The 22374-nt window shown below is 41.0% G+C and overlaps 1 protein-coding gene across 2 annotated transcripts; it reads left to right on the top strand.

Moving 5' to 3' along the window:
* Positions 1–211: 211 nt before the first annotated feature.
* Positions 212–20943, top strand: RRAGD (Ras related GTP binding D). Of its 2 annotated transcripts, XR_007766221.1 has the most exons (8): positions 232–431; positions 7124–7419; positions 7838–8037; positions 9009–9123; positions 15381–15523; positions 17348–17496; positions 19369–19462; positions 20033–20094. XR_007766221.1 is itself a non-coding variant. In XM_050894341.1 (7 exons), the coding sequence occupies exons 1-7, from the start codon at positions 284–286 to the stop codon at positions 20182–20184; spliced, it is 1203 nt and encodes a 400-aa protein (XP_050750298.1). In that variant the 5' UTR covers positions 212–283; the 3' UTR covers positions 20185–20943. The 2 variants fall into 2 exon arrangements, 1 of the variants encoding a protein (XP_050750298.1); XM_050894341.1 differs by lacking the exon at positions 19369–19462 and having other exon boundaries at positions 212–431; positions 20033–20943.
* The last annotated feature ends 1431 nt before the right edge of the window (positions 20944–22374 follow it).

Raw genomic sequence — 22374 nt, forward strand, 5'->3', positions numbered from 1 at the left:
CCTGGGCGAGCGCGGAGGCCCCGCCGGCCCGTGACCGGCCGCGTCAGGTGACGCGGGTCACGCCGCCTCCCCCGCCCGCTCGCTCGCTCGCTCGGCGCCCCGCCGGCAGGCTGCGCCGCGCGCTCCGCCGAGCGCCGTGCGGGGTAGGGGAGCGGCGGCAGCGGCGGCGGCGGGGCACGGCGCCAGCGCGGCACCTGGGCCCCCCCGCGCCCGCGGCGAGGCGCGCCCCCAGGCCGCCCGGAGGCAGAGGGGCCCTCGGAGCCCCGCCGGGAGCGCGGCCGGCATGAGCCAGGTGCCGAGGAAGCTGCCGGAGGAGGAGGAGGGCGACGAGGAGGAGGAAGAGGAGGAGGAGATCGTGGGCTTGGCGGGCTACGCCGACGGGGCCGAGTCCTTCTCGGACGGTGACGTGGAGAGCGGCGGCGATGAGGCGTGTGAGTGCCACCCGCGGCGGCCGCAGCGGCAGCGGCACCGGGGGCAGCGGGGAGCGGCGTCGCGGCCGCCGTGGGGCTGCGGGGGCGGCGGCGGCTGCTCCCGGAGAGCCGGGGGGCAGGCACCGGCCTCGGAGGGGGCTGTGGGGCAGCGGCCGGCAACGAGTGCGGGTGTGGGGTGAGGCGGGGCAGGGGGGCGAGGTGCGGGGCAGGGCCGGCCCCGTGTGCGCGGAGATGCGGGTGAGGCAGGGACGGTGGCGGGCGGGACGGAGCCACCGCTGGGGAGGTGAGGTTTGGCTGCCGGGGGGTCGGGCCTAGCTGCCTGCGGATGTGGGTCAGGGCGGAGGCAAGGCTCTCCGCGGGATTTGGGGCACGGCGAGGGTGAGCAGGGCACGAAGGGAACCGGGGACAGCGGTGTGGGGGAGACGAGGCGTCTGGATGGAGGGCAGGCCTCGCTGGGGTCGGGGGTGCGTGGTAAGAGGCCAGGCTGAGCGGGGATGCTGCGGAGGTGACCGTGGGAGGGGACGGGACGGGGACAGGGTGCTCGTTGGGCGCTACCGTGGGGTCAGAGAGAGCAGGGATCTCTGAGGCAGGAGCAGGGCAAGGGCTGACAGGTAGCAGGAAGGGTTGGGAAAGAGGGAGGAGGCAAAAGGAGCACAGACAATGTAGTGGTGGGGGGTAATCTCCTTTCAGTATTTTCCATGTCTGGGGTGAGAGTTATTAGTCATTAGTGGCCACAGGCTGGTGATGTGACTTGAGTGTGCCAAGGAGGTGGGGGGGTTGGGTGTCAGACTATAAAAGGCAGCGGCAACATGCAGCTCTGTGTCCAGGGCTGCTCTGCAGCTGTGAATGTCAGTCCCCACAGTGGCAGGCTCTGCTAAATGTCTGTTGTCTGTGTGTCTGTGCATATGAGGACCCGCGTTACTCACTGCGTATCCGTGTCAGTATGGATGGTGATGCTAGGAAGGACAGGCTTACCAGGAAAAGCAGTCTCATTCAGTAAAAAGAGGCAATGCCAGCTCAGAGCCTGTTGCTTTCATTCAGAGCCTGAATTCATTCTTCTGAGATGTATTTCACAACGGAGCTTGGAAAACTCTCAGTATCTCAGGGTGAAAAAAGAATTGTTTTTTTATAAGAGCATAATAAAAGGCCACACGTTTTAAAGCTACTTTGATTATTAGCATGCAGAACTCTTCTCCTTAAAGGCCCAGTCCTACAGGCTGCCATGGGAGGTATCGCATTGACTAATGCAATTTGGGGGAGCGGGGGAAGGTCAGTGCTTTGTGTGTAAGCCTTCATGGTTAAAGGCTGTGGGAGTGCTGGGATGTAAGAGCTGTAGCTGAGACTAATTAAAGTCTTACTTGAAACTGCTAAAGAATTGCCTTCGTTTCAATGCAAAGAGAATGTATTTTAGTATATTTCTTTAGTGCTAAACTAACTTAGCACTTTCCATAGAGAAGTAATCCGTATTCTGTCCTCAGAAGAATTTATTTAGATATTTTTCAATAGAAACTTTGTTAGACTGCTGAAAATTTCAACTGCTTCTTCACAGTAACACCAGAATATTGCACTTAACAGAAACAAACCTTTACATCCTGAATAGCAGGAGAAGACAGTCCATGCAGGGACCTTTTTTACACAGGATTAAAGCAAAGGTCCATTTTAACAGTCCAGATCCCCTGGTTTTCTGTTTCATTCTGAATTCTCTGGAGAAAGAGGCATAGAGCATCTGCAATGGAGGGGGTTGGGATTTGGATCTGTGTTTTGTGTATTTAACACTGGGCTGCAGGGCAAGGGGCTTTCCTTTTCCCAGTTTTTGTCCTCTCTCTTCCTGGATCTGTACAGTAAGTAGTCCAAAATTCAGTGTCACAGCCTCCACTTTTCTGCAAAGAAAGAATGGAAAGAGCAATATAAGGAGAACAGCTTCAATGCATGGCTGTTGAAAGTGAAGGGAGAAGCGAGGCTCAAAAGTAAAAGCATAATTTGTGCTTGGAGACATATGGGAGATTTCAAAACTTCATATTGGTCATCTCTCACCCCATATTAGTTTCTTGTCTCCAGCCTGAATGCTGAAACCATGGCTCTTGTCCTCTTCTTAATGTTTTTACTTTACACATAGGGTCATATTCAGAGACCTTAAAGCACTTAGTTTACATAAAGCCTAGTCATATTTTTGATATATGCAATTAAAAAGTATTTAGAAGTGGGGAAACCCTCTGCAGAGTGTCCAAGGAAGTAGCTTTAAAACATATCATTGGAGAGCGTCACACTTCTGGCAGAGTGGAACCAGGTCTTCTGGTTCTGAGTCTTTTCTTTAGCCACAAGAATTTCCTTCCACCAGGCAATTCTGCAATGTTTATGAACTCAGGATAGCTGAACAGTTTTCTTGATTGCATATAAGCTTTTTCTGGTAACTCTTTAGGCTCAGGCCATCTGTTAGCATTGAAGATGTTCATTGTATGGGTTTTGTAAGGCTATTGTCTTGACAGCACTCCAAAGTGCTGCAAATATCGCAGTCACAGTAGTACTGGAAATGCTACGAAATCGATGGGCTTGAAGGTACATGAGTGGAAAGTTTGGGACTGCTAATTCTCCTTTACACAAAAAAGGTTAAAACTTAAAAATAACAGAATTGCATTAGTGGGCACAAAAATAATCATTATTAGCTGTATTAGTTTAAAACTAGACTCAGAGGCTTGTTACCTTACGGACGGTAACATGAGCAAAATAGTTGCTTTTGGCTTGACGTCACTTGAGCAGATGAACTGCAGTGCTTTATTTGGATGTTTGAAAACTGGTGAGATCTACAAATACACCTTCCAATGTGGCATCCCCGTCACACATGCCTGTGAAGCACTGATAGTCACCTGCTTTGACAATTAATTGCAATTGATGTGGAATTCAGGATGGGCTTCAAAAACTATTTTAGTTATCAATGTTATCTCCAGTTATCTCTGATAGCATGAAGGAGATTATTAAAGTATTCATTGTGTACTGTGCATCCTGGTGAGACAGGTCAGGACTACTACGTGCAGTTCTCAATTAGCTCCTCAGAGCTGGGCTCTTCTGCATGTTGCAATGCACGCAAATTGCACTCCATAAGCAAGGACACAACTGCAATTACAGAAATTTTGTAAGGAATTGAGTACTTCTCTGTGGGGAAAGTGCTTTTGTGTTTCTTAAGTTTCATTTGTGAATACTTCAAAGGATACGGCCTCTAACCAGCATGACTTCTGTTCTTTGTGGCTGCTTAGAAAGGTTGAAATACGAAGGACTGTTGATATGCATTAGAAACTGGCATTTTATAACATTTACTCTTTGCAAAAGTGAGTGAAGCAGGAAATGTGTTGCATCTCACAATAGGGAAAATTATCTTTCCCATTACAGAATAGAGAAGAGTTTAATGTTTCTCTTAGGCATATTATGATCTCACTCAGTAACCTAGTCTGAGAAGTTGCAGTCATACATCTACTGGCATTTCTGTGGCAAATTAAAGAAGGAGTTGTCATGTACTCTGCAAAGGAATGTGGGCAGGCAGCACATCGTCCAATTCCTTTACATATAAGGTAATCTCTTAACTCAGAGGGAAGTGCTACAGCAGCCTTGCTATCTAGTCAGGTTTGGATGATACTCATTTACATTAGCCTGTCTTTGAACTGGCAGAATTTCAAAAGCTAAATAACAGTCTTACTAGCAGAAGAGCTAGTGTTCATTCTTCTCATCAGTAACTCTGTATTCACTTGCAACTGTATTTTTTTTAGTATGGCTTTAATATAAAGCAATTTCTTTCTAGTAAGTATTACAGTCCATAGAAACCTAACAGCCTGGAATAATTTAATACAACAACAATGTAAAGCCCCAAGTTATTTAAAATATATTTTTGAGATACATGTGAGTTTTTAGCCTATTTCTTAAAGAAAAGGGAGTTATGTAGGTAGCCTGTCTTCTGGTTGTCTCATCACCGGTCAGAACTTTGGAAACTGCTGTCTACCTTCAACCAAATTTGAACTAAAGATGTCTCAAAGATGATTAAGTTCCCACAAGTTTGATGAAAACTGGCATTCAGAAGAGAGGAGAGACTCAAATGAAAGTGTCCTCAGAGGGACAGGTGAGCAGATGTGTGCGTTCCTGTGGCAGCAGCTGGCAAACCGGTGTACACGTGTGTACGGTCTAGCCAACCAGCATGTGTTGAGCTCCAGATCAGCCACAGCATGTCATATCTGTTATTTGGAGGATATGTCATAAGACATACAGGGGGAAGTTGGTGTTAATTGTGGTGGGGAGAGGAAGGGGACACAAAGTACAAATCCATAGCAAATTAGACTTCGTAAGTTCTGTTGCGTACAGAGCAAATGGGAGTTTTTTTGATTTTTTGAAACATGCAATAAAGCCTCAACCAGAAGACTGTTCTTTATATGCCTTCATAAAGTATTTTATTCAAACTAGTTCTTGTAAATCTTTGAATAAATTATTTTCCCTTCTGATGGCCAAAATGCAAATTGTATGATGTATGGATATATGCACATTAATGAAATTGCGAGTATACATTTGGCAGCTGTGGAAAATTTGTTCATTAAAGAAGAGAGTGGGGTGGAGGAAATACCGTTAAATCCTGTACCTTTGGTTTGCTTTATTGACAAGACCATACCCCCAAAACATAAAATATTCTTACATCATCCTAGAGCAGATATTTATTATTTCTCTATAGGTGTAAAGTGTTGTAGGCACATGTTTCTTGCAGCCACAGGAGGGTACTATCACTGTTGAGGTTGACAGGAAGAGTAGATCAGCGTGTTGACTGCAGTGTATTACTTCCTAAATTTGTTGTCTGTGGATCAGCAGAAGTTGGCCATTGCTGTGTTGGGAGGATGAGATTCTTATGGAGTTACCTGTTGCTATTCTGCTTGAAGGAGTATCATCTGCGCACTGCTCCAGCCTGGCAGTGTTTCACGTGTGATAATTGACAAGAGTACAGTAAGTGGTAATACCTGTCAAGGCCTTTCAAATGTATTTAAAATGGGTAGGATCCCACCGGTAATGAGTTTTCAACTCCTGTCAGTCACTGTGGTGACACGGGCCCACACTGAGTGGCATAACCACTCATGAGCCGGTAGATGGTGCCAAGGGGATGTTTTATGCTAACACCACAAGCCCTTCAGTTGAGAAGCCCTAATTCTCTGTAACTGAAGCACAGGAGGCACAAACAGATGTGAACAAGGTTCTGTGCCCTCCTGGCAAGCACATCCCGCTCTTGCGTTTCTGAAGGTTGTGAGTGAGGCTTGAGGAACACAAGAGGACAGATGTGATCACCACCCCGGGTGCAAAACATGCTCCTAGGCAAAGGATTCCTTCAAGCTTTCCATGTTTTTCGGCCCATAAGGCTATATAATAAATTGACAGGTTCAAATTGTTGTTGCTGAGGTTTCTTGTTTGGGATTTTCGTACTTTTGGAGTAAAGTTGATCACTTAACGTATGCAGGGCATATGCAGGACGAATGCATATGAACAAATGTGTGCCGGTTTTCTGCAATTCAAAACTTATCCCAGCAGAAAAAGAGAAAGAAATGCAATTATGTTGTGCTCTGAATTATGTTAAATAGTCTGTACTGCAGCGGGTGGGAGGAGGTCTGCCTGACAGCTAGTGTGTTTAGCCTGTTGTCTGATCAGTATTTTAAACCTGACCACTGTGTGCTGTGAGCCTTATTCTGCAGATTTAGCATTGACAACTCAGTTTTTTGCATTGCTTGTGTTTGACGCTGCAGACAGGGTATCACAGAGGTGTTTGAAAGCTTTTTAGATCTACGTGCAGTATGGTTTTCGGCTCACCACCAAAGGACATTGCAAAGTTATGGGCCAACTAAGTGCAGCAATTTAGACTGTTGTAGCTGTTTTGATTAGAGATACCTGAAACTGGAAAATGTTCTGTTTTAGTGGTACCAGTTTCAAACTGGGGTAGGTAACACAATGACATCACTGTGTTCTGAGGCCTTTGTTTTGCAAATAGGCAGGGGATATGCTGTAATCTTATTTATTGGATAACAAACTTTTACAGATGGTAACACAAATGATTCAACAGCAGGTGAAATCCTAACCACCTTAGAAAAGGAATCCTTGTGAGCTCAGTACTGTGTTGTAAGTCCCAACATAGAGGAATTATGTGCCTGCTGAGTTGTCCGCTTCCTATAGCTCCTGGGATGTATGATTTATTTATTTATTTTAGAGGAACGAAGCCCTCATGTAGCTTTAGGAAGATCACACAGATGTAACTAACACAAACTTACTCCTTTCTTCCAGCAGTGTGATGTAGCTATCAGTTGAGAAAGGTATTTGTTACCGGATGATACTTTTTAAAAGTTGGGTTAGAGTGTATGTGGGATAGTGTTAATTAGAGTAAAATCAGGTATTTTAGGATGTCTGTGTGTGATAACATGGTGTTCACATACAAACTGAGCGATCAAGCCTTCTGCAGTCTCTGTCTTACAGGTGAGAAGTAGGTTTTCTGATAGTATAGCCTAAGGGGCAAATAATTCAAGTTAAAATGCCTGTAGCACCGCTCCCTAAGCTTAAAAATTGGTAACATTTACATAAATCCAAGTAAAAATGTCATAAAAACAAATGTCAAATGCATGTTATCTGGCAGTTACTAATTATATTGCCATAGTATATTACTTTTCTTCTTGTGTGATTTTATTCAGTTTTGGATTTCAATGATCCCTTCAGTACTGAAGTTAAGCCAAGAATCCTGCTCATGGGACTGAGAAGAAGTGGGAAGTCTTCCATTCAGAAAGTTGTCTTTCACAAAATGTCGCCGAATGAGACTCTCTTCTTGGAGAGCACAAACAAGATCTGCAGAGAGGATGTTTCCAACAGCTCCTTTGTCAACTTTCAGATATGGGATTTTCCTGGGCAGATTGACTTCTTTGACCCTACGTTTGACTATGAGATGATTTTCAGAGGCACTGGAGCACTGATATTTGTTATTGATTCTCAGGTAAAAAAGGGGGCTTTAAGCTGCCTTTTTCTTTTCTTCCTTCAACAACAGACAAATGGGTTGGAAAGCATAGATTTTTTCAAAGCAAATAAATGACTTAACTTACATCACAAACACACATTAAAAGGAAGTAATTAAAACTTGAAGAGCTGCTTAGTTATTTTTAATCTCTCTCTGCAGTATGTTCAAAAGTTAACTAATTTACTGTAACATCTCGAGGTTCTCACTCAGATTCCTAAGTGCTGACAGCATGAGATTGGTGCACATGCTGGATGTAGGCTCAGGCTTCTACTTCCAAGAAATAAAAAAATTAAGCTGTTGCTGAACTGTAGCATTATCTAAAAGTAAGTATCATAAAATTTTATATATATTTTTAAGAACTTTCCTACAGTTGTAGCTTTTCTTTTTACTTCATCAGGATGATTATATGGAAGCATTAGCTCGGCTGCATCTCACTGTGACCAGAGCCTATAAAGTGAATCCAGATATCAACTTTGAAATTTTTATCCATAAAGTGGATGGTTTATCTGATGATCACAAGATTGAAACGCAAAGAGATATTCACCAGAGGGCAAATGATGACCTTGCAGATGCTGGATTGGAGAAGATTCACCTCAGGTGAGAAAAACTGCTGTGCAGAGAATCCTAGAGAGGAGAACAGCTTATTTGACGAGTTACCATTTTCTGTCCTCTTGAAGTAGCAGACAACAAGCTTTTGATATATGAAGGTAAAGGATAATCAGAGACATTGCATTTGACCTGAGCCAAACAAAGTATCTTATTTCTGATTGCTGTCTTGGAGGGAAAGATGGAGAGGAGATGTGCTTAAAAACAGATAACAAATACGCCAGAGTCCTACCAGTTTTTGCTGCAGCTGCTGTCTTGAAATAAGTTGCTTGGACAGAGGCAGCAACCAGTAGAGCTCCAGCCAGTAGAGTGTATATGCCACCTACGTCACTTTTGCCTTCTTTGAAACCTCTCTGCCTCACAGTCCCCTCCCAATCACTAGTCCTCACTGCTGCAGCCTGCTTGGAGCCACTTGGGAAGACAGGTGCTGTATCTTTGCCTTATGTCTGCTGATAAAGCAGATTATTGTAGCAAATCATAAAAAATAGACTGGGAACTAGAGGACATCAAGTTGTCATGGCTTTCTTAGCACTTAAAGCCAAGTACAAATATATTAAAAAGAGAGACCTGCTCCGTGAACATGCCAGCTCTTTAGAGCTCTTAACTACTTGACTGCATCATTGCATTGCTAAATGGGTCCACAGCTTTCAAAAAGTAGATCACAACAGACATACTCGGTAATATTCCTCTCCTGCAGTTTGAAAAATACTTTCGTAAGAATACCAAGGTGGGAGTTGCATCATGAAGTTCTACATCAAGGTCTAGTTTGCAGTGTCTAGGGGTTTTTTGTATAGAGATGAAGTCCTATGCTTCAATCGTAACACGTGACTTGATCACAAGGGGTAATTGCATAAGTGTAGGCACTTGCTGTTTGACAATATTTCATTTCACTCATATTATGAAAGGTACATCATGTTCACAGTATGTGGCTAAAAGGAAAATGTGGTGACGTTTTTTTCCAGCTTTTATCTGACAAGCATATATGATCATTCTATATTTGAAGCGTTTAGCAAAGTGGTACAGAAACTGATTCCACAGCTCCCAACACTGGAAAACCTGCTTAACATCTTTATTTCAGTAAGTACTTGTTATATACTTTGTCTGTAGATCCAGCTATGTCCAACATGCATGTTCAGATACTCTGTTCACTGCCTTCTGAGAGATTATGAGCAATGTGAACTCTCAGAGAAATTATCAGAACTTAGTTGAAATGCACCCACATGCAGCTTGGCCTCACCTCCTTGTCTATTAAACAGTGTTGCTGAGCTGCTGAGATACAGTATTTCCTGAATCACAAAAAGTGGGTTAGCAGTCATCACTTTTCTGGTCATACATTAATCTGAATGTTGCAAAGGTCTGTGCTGCATGCATTTGTTTAATTAGTACTTAAAATTTGCGTAAATAGATTCTTAAAGGAACATCATCTACTCTGACCTCCTATGTAGAGCTGTCTGTAGTGCTTCCTAGAATTAATTCTACTTTGTACTGAAGTTTACCCCTCTTAAGAAAATCTTCTCTTGTCTTGAAATTTTTAGAGGTAGAGTCCATCACAACTTTCACCGCTTCCATAGTTACTCGGAAGGCCAGTTAGGGAGCTTAGTGTAGCTAGTGGCTTGTTATCACTGTGGAGGTAATTCTTGCTCCACTGTTCCTGTATCTGTGATCCCTTCCTCTCCTTTGTACTGGTTCTGACACTGACCTGTTCCCTCTTGGAGTCACTATGACACACACTAATGCACTGTTTAATTTAGTTAAAAGCAGGTCATGGAGGAGTCCAACATCCTCTTGTTTTGGCACAAGATAAGAGGTGGGAACATGTGGCCATGAGCAAAGGGGAACACAGTGAGTAGGTTGTGAAAAGGGGAACTCCCCGTTTTGGTGGTCGTTAAGTCAGGTCATAGCAGCTCCTGAAACTGCACCCTTTCTCATAGTATTCTAATTTTGCACCTTGCATCTAGCGTTAATTTGTCAAGCTTCAATTTCTAAGCAAGGTATTTTGTTGTGCCTTTTTGTGATTTTGAAGTAATGAAATTATTTAATATCATTCAACAGCCTGTAAGATAAAATTAGACTTCACAGTTTCTCAGTGTAGGGTGTGAAAATGGAGAGAGAGAAAAGTTGGATATGTTGCTGAAAGGGAGAGCTAGGATTAGAGGAAGGTCTTTCCAAAACTTATTTTCTTACTATTAGGCAACAAATGATGCTATTTCATAATGAATGTTTTGTTACAAAGATCTGTTTCTACCAAAATGGCTGGACCATATACCAGTTATCATCCAGTCTTGAACTCCACTTAGGACAGAAAGGAGTGATGACAACAGTTCTGGAGCAATTGGATATTGAATATGCTACACAGTCTTAAAGAGAAAGCTGGCTGAATGATAGTCCTCCTTGTGCCAGAGTCACCCCAGTCACTCATATTGTGAGTCAGATCTCTGTATGGGGTCTCCTTACTGTTTGGAGTTGATGAAGAATTTCTGCCAAACCACCAGATGAATCAAGCACGAGCCGCTTCCTGAATGACTGATGACAGTTGCTTGTGTGTCTGGAACACCCAGAAGGCAGCTCCAATAATATCTAGAATATCAGATGTAATTTGTAAGGAAGAACAAATCTTTCAAATGAATGGGAAGTCCAAAAATGTGAGGGAGGTATGCTATTTCCCCTATTCAGTAGGGGAAACGGTCTCAGACTGTTTCTTAGCTCCAAATAGAGCAAAATCCAGTTTGTTAATGACCTAGAGCAAGGGGTAGCTGCATCATTATGTCCTCAGCATGCTTGCTGTCTTTTTACAAGTATCTTCTATCTGTAGACAGGAGACTCGGAATGACTATTTGCAGCCAGAGGAAGACTAAACATCATTCTCCAGCATAGAATTAGTTAGCGGGTGCCTCTCTACTTTAGCAACTTAGTGACAACAAATCTTGACATGGATTTTGGTCATGTCTTACCTCAGGAAGCCAGTGTGTTGGATATCAAAGTGTGGGTGTAGTGGTGTTCTAGTTTGGGTTTTGCAGCAATATTCATGAGGATATGCTTTCATTTATGCCATGAAGAATTCCAACACGAAAAGCTGATGATTACAAAAATAGATCTGTGATCACTCTGAAGTTCACAGCAGGTTTTTGCCTAACTTGATAGTGCCACAGTGTGTTAGCTTGTACGTTTGAGGAACGATCAGTGTGATAATACTGCTTCACATTCTTTAATGTAACTGCTTGTAAAGCATAAAATAACAGTTGGTTTGGCATTCAAAACCCATGTAATCTTACCTGACTAACACTCTTATCAGCTTCATATAGAAGGATGTCTGTTTTTTAATTACCATGGCCTTACTAAGCAATCAAGTTGTGTGACACGGGAACGTGGATTTTCATTTTAGGGTTGTTGGGTTTTTTTGAGGGACTAACAATAGTAATAATGAAATATAATAATAATAGTAATGAAAAGGAATGCAACAAAAGAAGAAAAAAAACCAGTGATGCACAATGCAATTGCTCACACCGCTGACGATGCTCAGTTAGTTCCCGAACCGCGATCCGCCCCCCGGCCAGCTCCCCCTGTTTAATACTGGCATGACGTTCCATGGTATGGAATACCTTTGGCTAGTTCAGGTCAGCTCCCGCTCTGCTCCTCCAGCTCCTGCCCCTGCTTGCTGCAGAGCATGAGAAACTGAAAAGTCTTGCTTAAGATAAGCGTACTTAGCAACAACTAAATCATCAGTGTTATCAACATCATTCTCACACTAAATCCAAAACACAGCACTGTACAGCTATAAAAAAAGTTAACTCTGTCCCAGCCGAAACCAGACAGACGTTAAAAAGTATGCGTTAAAAACAAACAATGAGTTATCATGGTAAAAATAAAATTAAGTACAGTTTTGTTTATTTAATGATTTAAATTTCATAAGCTGTAAATTCAAATGTAGTATTTAAAATTAAAATTCATTCACAAAATCTGCTGTTTGCTGCAAGACCTGTTTAAATAACTGTCTGAAATGCATTCCTAACTGTAAGTGACTGGTGATATGCTGTAAGTTCTTTTAAAAATTACTTTTTAGGGCCAAATTCTGGCTTACCCTGCATACTTTCAAGAAGGAAAAAGATAGGCCCATTTACCTAACCTAGGAATTGGAGTAATACTACCAGTTTTACTGAACCCATTCCACTTAAAGAATAGAAACTGCCTTCTACTTCATCACACCCAGTATAGTTGAGAAACATGGTTTGAATTTCAACTACCTCATGGTTTTTACCTATCCAAAATAAAATCTCATATATTCATTGCAGAAGATTTTTTGCAATCACTCTCTTGGTTCAGATTAGCCATGGAATACTCTCGTATCGATTCAGAGTGCTTGATCGATCTTCTAGTGCATGTTGCATCTTCTTTCCAGGCTGTAGGGTTGTGTCAGAGATAACTAGTGCTTATTCGGACCCTGCTCTCGTTGACATCAATGGCAGCATTTCATTCAGTTGCATAAGGCAGCTATTGGCCTTTGTTTCTCTAATAAGGAACCCTCCTGCTCAAGTAACAGGAACGGTTGATTTCTTATTGTCATTTTCCCTGGCTGAGCATTAATGATGTAATGTCTCTTTGAATAGTAATTTTTATCTACTGTCCCTTGTTTTTTTTATGACTTGTAATTGTTGTTTGTACTGGCATTTTTTTTCCTTGAGCAATTTCCTCACAAACATTCTGGCAAATCCATTGCTTTTTCAGTTAAAGTGGTACTAAAAACCATGGCAAATAAAATCTCTGAAGTCATGTGGGCACAATTTAGTGGTTACTACTCCTGGCAGTCCATCCTACCCTTTCGCAGAGGTTTCTGTCACCATACAAAGTTCAACAGAAGCAAATATGTGCCGGTTTCTGAGCAGGTCCTACCATGATGTATTAGTTTCAACTGAAAAGAAGCATGGTTTAAGTTAAGACACCAAGCTCTGCCCTTACCAGCAGGCATAACTGCTGGCATGGCAAACATCTCAAGATGAAAACCTTTTAAACTGTCACTGCAAGTACAGGCAGGCTGCAGCAGCTGGAGTTCTGAGATAGAAAAATCACTTCTCATTGTTAGATGTTATTATATTGTCACTGGCATCTTAATAATTTAAAGTACATCTTACCTGTACAGCTGAAATTGTCACTATATCTCTCTTTATGTAATACAAAATTTTATAATCGACTCCTCATGAATGACACTACAGGGCTCAAGTTCCAACTTCTTTCATCTAAAATGACTTGTATTTTCAAATATGTATTTTGGCAATGAATTACGGCTATATACTTATATTTACAGGTGAATCTTGTGATTAGTCTTATTTGACAGCATCTGTTGAAGTATGTGAGGTGTTGTCAGAATTATTATTTAAAAATTAAAATTACAGAACTACCACATCTGTCCAGAATAACCAAAATAAATATGCATACATTTTTGTTCTTAGTGCTCAAAGAACATAGACTCATAGAGCCATGTAGGCTGAAAGAGACCTTTAGAGGTCAGCTCCTGCTCAGAGTCAGGCCAGTTAGAGCAGGTTGCTCATGGCTGGGTCCAGTCCAGCTTTGTGTATCTCCAAGGATGGAAACTCTACAAACTCTCAGGTCAGCATGCTCCCAGTGCTTCACCACTCTCATGCTAAATTTTTTTTTCTTGTATCAAGTCAGAATTCCAGCTTGTGCCTTTTGCCTCTTGTCCTTCAACACTGTAGCTCCGAGAAGAGTTTGGCTCTGTATTCTGTGCAAATACCTTATATTAGGTATTTGTAGATAGCAATGAGCCTTCTCTTCTTCAGGCTGAACAAAGCCAGTTCTCTGAGACTATCCTTGTACATTGTGTGCTTCAGCCCGTGTACCTAAGGTATCCACAGTGTTTTGAGTATTTTTTTTATTAATGACTTACTGAAATGTGCCATTCACAGAGTCTTTTCCATAATGAAATGCAAGAAATTCACCTCTATACTCTGTTATTATTGATGGATGTTTCCAGCCTTAGGTGTGTATGCAATGGTGGAAGAATTAAGCTTCTTTAAGAAAAAAATGCCCAAAATATTGCTGGCCATTGTTCAATAGCATACCTAGCGTTGAAATTTTTCTACCTATTTCAGGAAATTTGGAAAGTAGGAGGGTCACTTGAGTCCCTTAACTATGTGTTAAATAGTTGACTGACTTAGAAAAGAAAGAAGAAGAAAAAAGGCAAAGTTCTGTAACTACAAAGGAGGCTGAAGCTATTAAAATTTCTTAGGGCTTTTCAGTGTGTTTTTTGGTAGTTACAAAACTGCTGTGGCAGCAGTCCCAAACCATATTAAAAAGGGAAGCCCATATATGGAGAAAATTCAGTTTGATGGGAGAAAGTTGCTTCTCTTCCTGTATAGGTGGATTCTGAAGCATATTTTATAGCGTGAGCTTTAGCAATACTGGGAAATTGCCCTTTGTGTTCATGCTGGGACAGCTGCCGAGGTGCAATCCCTTGATATCAGCAAGCAAAGCTACTGTTTTCAGTTAAGCAGCACACATTTTTTCCTCTTTTTTTCCAGGAAGCAGAGGCTTATGACAGTTTACCTTATCTACACAAGGAGTATGAGCTAGCATTCCTGGCTAGCCTCTGAGAGCTGCGAATACGATACGCCTCCAGTATGGAGAGAGTCTTAATCAGTTTGGCAGGATGACAAGAACATAGTTGTCATCACATTAGCAAGCCTTAGCATTATAAACATGGCTTTAACCACCAATGCTACATGAAAATTGAAAGAGCACCATCAAAATACTGGTCTTTTTCCTGTGATCCTAAAAGATGTTCTAAGGAACCAGACAATAAAACAGCTACAGACCCCGATGAGACAATATCCCTATTTCCTTGAGAAATTAGTTCCTGAACACTGCTGCCTTCTTTGTCTATCAACTTTTTCTTTTCCTTGTTTCTACCTTCTTACATGTCCAGCTAGAATAACTTTAAATTACAGCTCTCTTTTTATGTCCATTGTTGCAATCAAAAACCCAAAAGCTTGATCTTGGAAAATTTTTTTCCCCTGCATTTTCCTCTGAAAATAAATGTAATCTCTCCAGATGTTTTCCAGAGAGGGGAAGTTTGGGAGTGTAACTTGGCGTTATGTCTGCTCTGAGGCAGAAACTGTTGGAAGGTCTGTGAGCATCACGGTTTGCTACAAATATGACAGTGCTGTATGTACAGTTCTTTCAAAATGAGCTTGATTGCAGTTTAACTTCCACTTCTTCAGCCTAGCTTTTTGTATAACAGGCAAGTAGGGGAACAAAAAAGCTTTGTATTAATTTGAAGACATGGCTTCCATTTTATTTTTCTTTCTTCTTTTCTTAAATAGAATTCTGGGATTGAAAAAGCATTTTTATTTGATGTAGTCAGTAAGATCTATATTGCAACGGACAGTACTCCAGTGGATATGCAAACTTATGAGCTCTGCTGTGATATGATAGATGTTGTGATTGACATTTCTTGTATATATGGGTAAGTAAATTGTTAATGTTTTTCGTAAAACTGTGTACCTTCAATCTGAATGGCCTCAAAATTAGAATGATGTGGGTATAAATAATAATGAGAATGTGTAATTTGCCAAAGTAATTTGTCAGGACAGGGGAGAAGGAGGAAGCGGCAGGCCTCTGAAGTACAGGTCCCCTGCTAGCGACAAGCACTGTTCCCTGCCCAGCCCCTTTTGTGAACACCTTCCTCTTTCTATGCTAATCATTTTATTTGGAAGAAGGAGTGGGAAGTAACCAACCTAAAATAAAAGGAAACATTAACATTATCTTTTTGTTCCCCAGCGACAAATTCAGCAGAAGGATGCCTCCCATTTAAAAAAAAAAAAAATGGGGCCATACTTAGTTTTGTTTACTTTAATAGCTAGTGGCCTCTACTGGCCTCAGAGAGCTGCTTCGCTCTTGCTTCGGTTATCTGTTCGTCCTCTTTTCCCTACATGACCTTTGTGGGTTTTTTTCAGTTTCTCTTCCTTATACATTAGCAACTGGAGATCTCTTGGGGTAGCATGTACATCTCCTTACAAGTTATGTTTTAAATGGCTTGGCCCTTGGCCAAATCTAATGCCTGCTATTCCTGGGAAAGGCAGGGGCACATTAAGAATTAGTGCATTAAGATGCATAGACTTGGAGGCTAAACACAGCATGCTTAGAGTGTGGTAGTCTTTGGTAGCCTTGCATTCTTACCCATTGATAGACTTCTTGCACTCTTGGACAAGGTACAAGGGAGAATCCTGGTGCAGATGTGCAATAAGCATTAGAACTTCAAAAGAACAACAAATTGTTGGAATACCTTTCTAAAATTTCTTAAGTTTGTATATTCTGCTGTGTGTTTGAGATTTTGGAGTCAGTCACTTCAGTAACTGTACAAGAAAGTAACTATACAATAAAGGCTGTTGATACTGTGGCATTTTTTTTGTACCGAGAAAGATGCTGCTGTGTAGTTCAAAAGACTATGCATTTAATTATTATCTGTACAACAGCATTTGTGGGGCTATTCACAAAATGTCACTCTGCCACTGTCTTTGTGTAACCATTTAGCATTTATCACCAGAAATCTGCTTACCATGTTTTTAGCTATAGACTAAAGACATGATACTACAATTAATTTCTTGTCCTCTGTTCCTGGAGCATCTGTGAAACTTGCTACTTTAATATATTATTGATACTAATTGTTCTGGGAGGTTGGTGATAACTACCCATTTAACAAGATCTGTGTGTGCATTCAGGAATGAGGGTAGAATTACAAGGTACAAAACTAAAACAGTGATCATCATGACACATCATCTGTGAAGGAGAAATCTCTTTTCATGATATCTGATGTTGCAGAAGCCACATCTCATGAGGAAAGTCTCATGATGGCTTAAACTATCAGTCAGCTGTCACTGCTCAAGCAAGGTTACTGGATTTGGAATTATCAGTACAGACTTACTGGTTCACATGTTTTAGATCAAGTCATAATATAGTGCATTGATTAAAAGAAAACACAACCTTGTGGTAAATGGTTGGTAACTAACAGAGGAAAAAATAAGGCTCCAGTTCAGGTACTTGGCAATCAAACAATCTGATTTCTAGCCCCAGATCTAAGATTTGATGTGTGATTGGACAAATGATTTAATCTCTATGTCTCCTTATTTTACATAGTGTGTAGTTTGAAGAAGAGTCTCCCTGAAAGGTTAAAATGAAAATTTCATGAAGTTTGAGATTTTCTGGTGAAAGAACCAATGTGAGAGTACTTTTGTTAGCTCATCTGGTGGCTTATCTTTTCGTGTTTGTTTGTTTGAATGTTGCCCTTTAGGCTTAAAGATGATGGCACTGGAACTCCTTATGACAAAGAATCCATGGCAATCATAAAACTGAACAATACAACTGTCCTTTATTTAAAAGAGGTGACAAAATTCCTTGCTCTTGTTTGTTTTGTCAGAGAAGAAAGCTTTGAGAGAAAAGGTATTTTTCCCTTTTCTAGTATTGCATTACTTTTCCCTTACATTAGCGAGTTAATGAATAACTGTGGTTGTTGTTAGCTAATAACAGTCTCTAGCTGTATCGCAAATATTAAAGGTAAGTACAGCTTGATAGAGCTTACATAACATGTTTAAAGGCATGAAGTATTTGTGGTGGCATTAAGATAAGATGAAATCATAAATGTATTTGACAACTTTCTGATATGAAAGCATATGAAAGTTTACATCCAGTGCAGTAAAGCTTCCATCTGCAACAGTAGAATGTGTCAGTTTATCTTGGCTAACATTGATTTGTACCTGTTGGTGCCAGCATACGCATTTGGAACAGCTTGCGTGCCATAACCAAGGGAAAATTATTGAAACTGGCTGACAGAAAGAAATATGTTCTTGCTTTTCTTATCTCTGAAGGGAGGCTTTTGAAAAGTTGCATATTTGGGACCTAGGTGGCTTTCATATTTTGCAGTTAAAGTGCATAAAATTTCTTGGTTATATCTCTAACCCTCGTCAAGGTCAATATTGAAAGCTTAGTTCATGATCGCTCTGCTCACTGGCATGATGTTCACTGGGTTACTGGTCTTAGTGAAATGCCCTGAGACTAGAACTGAGCAGTGGAAGAATGAGCCATGATCTGGGCTTGTGTCCCCATCTTGTGATATTAATTCACCAGTCAGTGTTGGTGTGTTTGTGAGTGCAGTACTCATACCATGTCTGCTGGGCTGTTTGACAGGCTATTTAGATTTTATTTTATAAAACTTCAACTAGTCGAATTTATCTTTCATACCCGTATCACCTTTATTATCTATTGTCGTGGTTTAACCCCAGCCGGCAACTACGCACCACACAGCTGCTCGCTCACTCCCCCCACGCAGTGGGATGGAGGAGAGAATCAAAAAAAAAAACCAACTCGTGGGTTGAGATAAAGACAGTTTAATAGGACAGAAAGGAAGAAAAATAATAATAATAACAATAATAATAATAATAAAATTACAATACTAATACTAAAAGAATTAGAATATACAAAACAAGTGATGCACAATGCAATTGCTCACCACTCGCCGACCGATGACCAGTTAGTTCCTGAGCAGCGATCCACCCCTCCCGGCCAACTCCCCACAGTTTATATACTGGGCATGACGTCACACAGTATGGAATATTCCTTTGGCCAGTTTGGGTCAGCTGTCCTGGCTGTGTCCCCCCCCCCAGCTTCTTGTGCCCCTCCAGCCTTCTTGCTGGCTGGGCATGAGAAGCTGAAAAATCCTTGACTTAGTATGAACACTACTTAGCAACAACTGAAAACATCAGTGTGTTGTCAACACTATTCTCCTACTAAATCCAAACCACAGCACTATACCAGCTACTAGGAAGAAAATGAACTCTATCCCAGCCGAAACCAGGACATCTGTGAATGTTAGATGCAGTCACTTTCTGCTGTAACCATAAGAAGTGTTACTTCGACATACCTACTAAGAACTCTGAGAAAAGACACCATATTGAATAAACACCCACTAGGGTTTGTCCACAACTGTGTCAGGTTGTTGTGTCTACATAGTTTGGAACAGTTTGTGCTGTAGCCTGTACTCTTTAACAGTACAGTTCTGGTATTATAATGCGGATTAGCTTTTGGTGCCTGGTGACTTCCACATAATATTTTGTCTGAACTCTAGAGTGAGGGAAATAATTCCTGGGAAAAAATCAAAGTGTAACATGGTGGATTTAAACCACTTAAAATATGTATCATCTCCTGTTATGGAAATTGAACTGGAAAACACTGCAGTATTTGAGTTAAGAAAGCTTATGGCATTAAGCTTGAATGAGGTCATAAGCTCAGTACCAAAATTCTAAAATTGTATTGCAGCATTACACAATTGTAGCACCCAGTAACTCTTCCGATTGACTACCAAGATGGCTTTACAGCTTTTCTGTGGGATCACATTCAGCCCACTCACATGGTAATGTTATCTGCCTGTTATGTATGTATGTAATCTAACAGCATGTCTATTGTGTTATTTTTCAATTGCAATGTAAGATGAAGTATACTGGCTGTTACTTGGTAATATTTCTATCAAGTATCCATTTCAAAGCTTATGCATTGTCAAAAAATGAAAATTCTTTGATTACTAGATGCTACTTACTTTTATCACAGTCATACTGTAGCGCAAATTTACAAAATGACACCATATTTTATGAAAGACTTCAATTTTTCTTGTGTACTGAGCACTTCTTCAAAGCTCTTAAGTTAAAGCTTTTTTATCTGCCAATGAACTTTTATTTGTTTTCTCTTAAGTCTAATAAATATATTTAATGTTGGACATAGTATGAAGCTATAATGCTCACTGAATTATTTGTATTTATCAAACGTGCTTGTGCTTAGCACAGAAAAAATGCCTGGAAAATTCACTGATTATGACCTCCAGAGAGAGAGTGTGGTATTTCACTAAATGTAGAATATAAGCACTTTTTTCATTACCTAGTTTGTATAAATGTCTTTATTAATATGGAAAACATTTGTGTCTCTGTAGGATTAATAGACTACAATTTCCATTGTTTTCGAAAAGCCATACAAGAAGTATTTGAAGTAAGAATGAAAGTAGTAAGATCTCGAAAACATCAAAGTCACATGCAAAAAAATAAAAGACCCACTCCCAATGGGACACCAAGAATGCCACTGTAACTGAGGTTTTCTGGCAATGTGGCAAGCAAAGTTTTCGTGAAGTTGATGTGACTTCTGCATCTCATTGCACTGAGTGAAGAGGAAGACAAATGGGACTGATGTATTATATGAATTTTCCCTGAACGTTCAGAAAGCACTGTTTAAATATTTTTATCCAATCAGTTTTTTTCATATAGTGAGCACTTTGAGCAAAATGTTGTATATATAAGCATTGAGGTGAACACTTGTAAGAATTTTCTTAATATATGCTGTAAACCTTTTTCATGCCATATTAAGAAAAACAGCTGTGACAGAAATACTGGGTACATAATTTGCACTTTTTCATGTTTTCCTTGTGGAGTTGGACTTTGATAAACTTAGTTTTTATGGTGATTTTGATGCATGGTGTCAGGTAAAATGTATGCTGTAGTTTATTTACCTGCTACAATCAAATTGGTTAGTAAACAATTAAGAAAACTTGGTACAATGCCTTTTAAAATTCGTGACAGCTAATACCTAGCATTCATACAGATCTAATTTCGTATATTTTTCGATTTGTAAACTGAAGAATAATTTTGAAGTATTACAGCAATAAGCACCTGACCAGGGATCATAACTGGTAGGTAAATATTAGCTTTTATAAAACAAGCTTTTGGCCAAATTTCATCTGGAGTTCTCCATAACACTGGTCATGCCCTCTGTTGGGTCTGTTTTTATTATTTACCTCAGCATATACCACTAAAATACCTTTCTATAAAGATAATTGTTTTGTAAAATGGCTATATGTTGCACTGGTATTTTTATAAGGCTTCAGAGGAGGGTGTTGTATGTGAAAGGTTGAATTTACATTGCTAAGTTTGTTGTGAGAGCCTGCACATCTGCAGTTGGCGCAGTGAAGAATCTGTATGTATTTCCACACTGACATTCTGATGTACTGGTAGGAAGTCCTAAAGCTGTGAGCACTGGGTTCTGATTCCCTCTAATAAGGATATGTCTGTGACTGAAATCAATAAGAGACCATTAAAATGAGGACTGGACAATCTACCTGCTGTAGTAATCAGCATACATCACTACTTTTTATTTTAATATTGAACATGGGCAGACTTAGCACAGGATCAGCCAGGACAGCAGGGCACTCTCAAACCTAAAAAGAAGTAAAACTTACTTTCTGAGTTCTGTATTCACTGGTTTTGTTTAATTAATGATACAAAATTATAGTTTCTAGTCGGAAGAGCAACTCTTTTTTTTCCCAGTCCTGCCACAAACCAATTGCAGGCGCAGTCCAGCGGTGTTGTCAGCAGCTCTTGCGAGTGGGAAGAGCTTGACCTGAATGGGAGGCAGCTTGCCGTACACCAGAAACAGGTAAGGGGAGCTGTACCTCACTCATTCATAACTAATCTGCCCCTAGCTGAGATAGCTCTGGAGACAAGCGGGAAGATGGAATTTGAAATTTTTCTCTTAGCCAAGGTAAGGCATAATGCTGCATGTCTATCAGTGAGTTAAGAGCCCCCAGTGTTTGCTAGCTTCTGTTGAACAAGGAGGGCTTTAACCTGTGGTAAGCAAGTCTAAATTCAGTTGTGGTTTGAATGCAAATGCAGGGTTTCTGTATGCTATATATTGACACATCTTGAAGCTCTATACTATACTGAATACACGAGCTGGGAGAGCCAGTTGGCATGAATGCGAAGGCTCTCTACACAAACATCTGCCAAAAGGGAGACCAGTAGTTTCCAAACCCTTTACTGCTGCCTGATGCACGTGGCTTATCTTTTTGGAGCAGATTGGCTCTTTTGGCATGAGTCTTTTGAATATATGTAGAGTTCTTAGAAAAAGGTGCTAGTCGATGGAGCTCAGCTCAGCTCCATCAGGACTCGTTTCATAAGTAATGCAGTTCTAGGTGCTCGGGAAGGTGAGAAACATAGAGAATAGCAAAAAGTACCGGTCCTGGTGCCAGTGTGAAGGATAATGACAGTAGCTGTAATCAAAGTAGAATGCTTCAAAAATATAGAAAGTTCAAATTCCTTTCGGTACTGTCACCACCTGTCATCTGAGGTGAGGGCAGCTCTTCTGACCAACCCCTCAGTTAAAGTAACACAAAGCTGTCTTCGGAGTTCACCAAAGCACTGGTGGGGAAGAGCCACCTTTTGACAGCTCTCCAGTCCACAGGACTTTCATTGAAGGGCTGCCATAATTTCTGGCCACACGTTTGTC

The sequence above is a fragment of the Gymnogyps californianus genome, chromosome 3, assembly GCF_018139145.2.
Source record: "Gymnogyps californianus isolate 813 chromosome 3, ASM1813914v2, whole genome shotgun sequence".
NCBI lineage: Eukaryota > Metazoa > Chordata > Aves > Accipitriformes > Cathartidae > Gymnogyps > Gymnogyps californianus.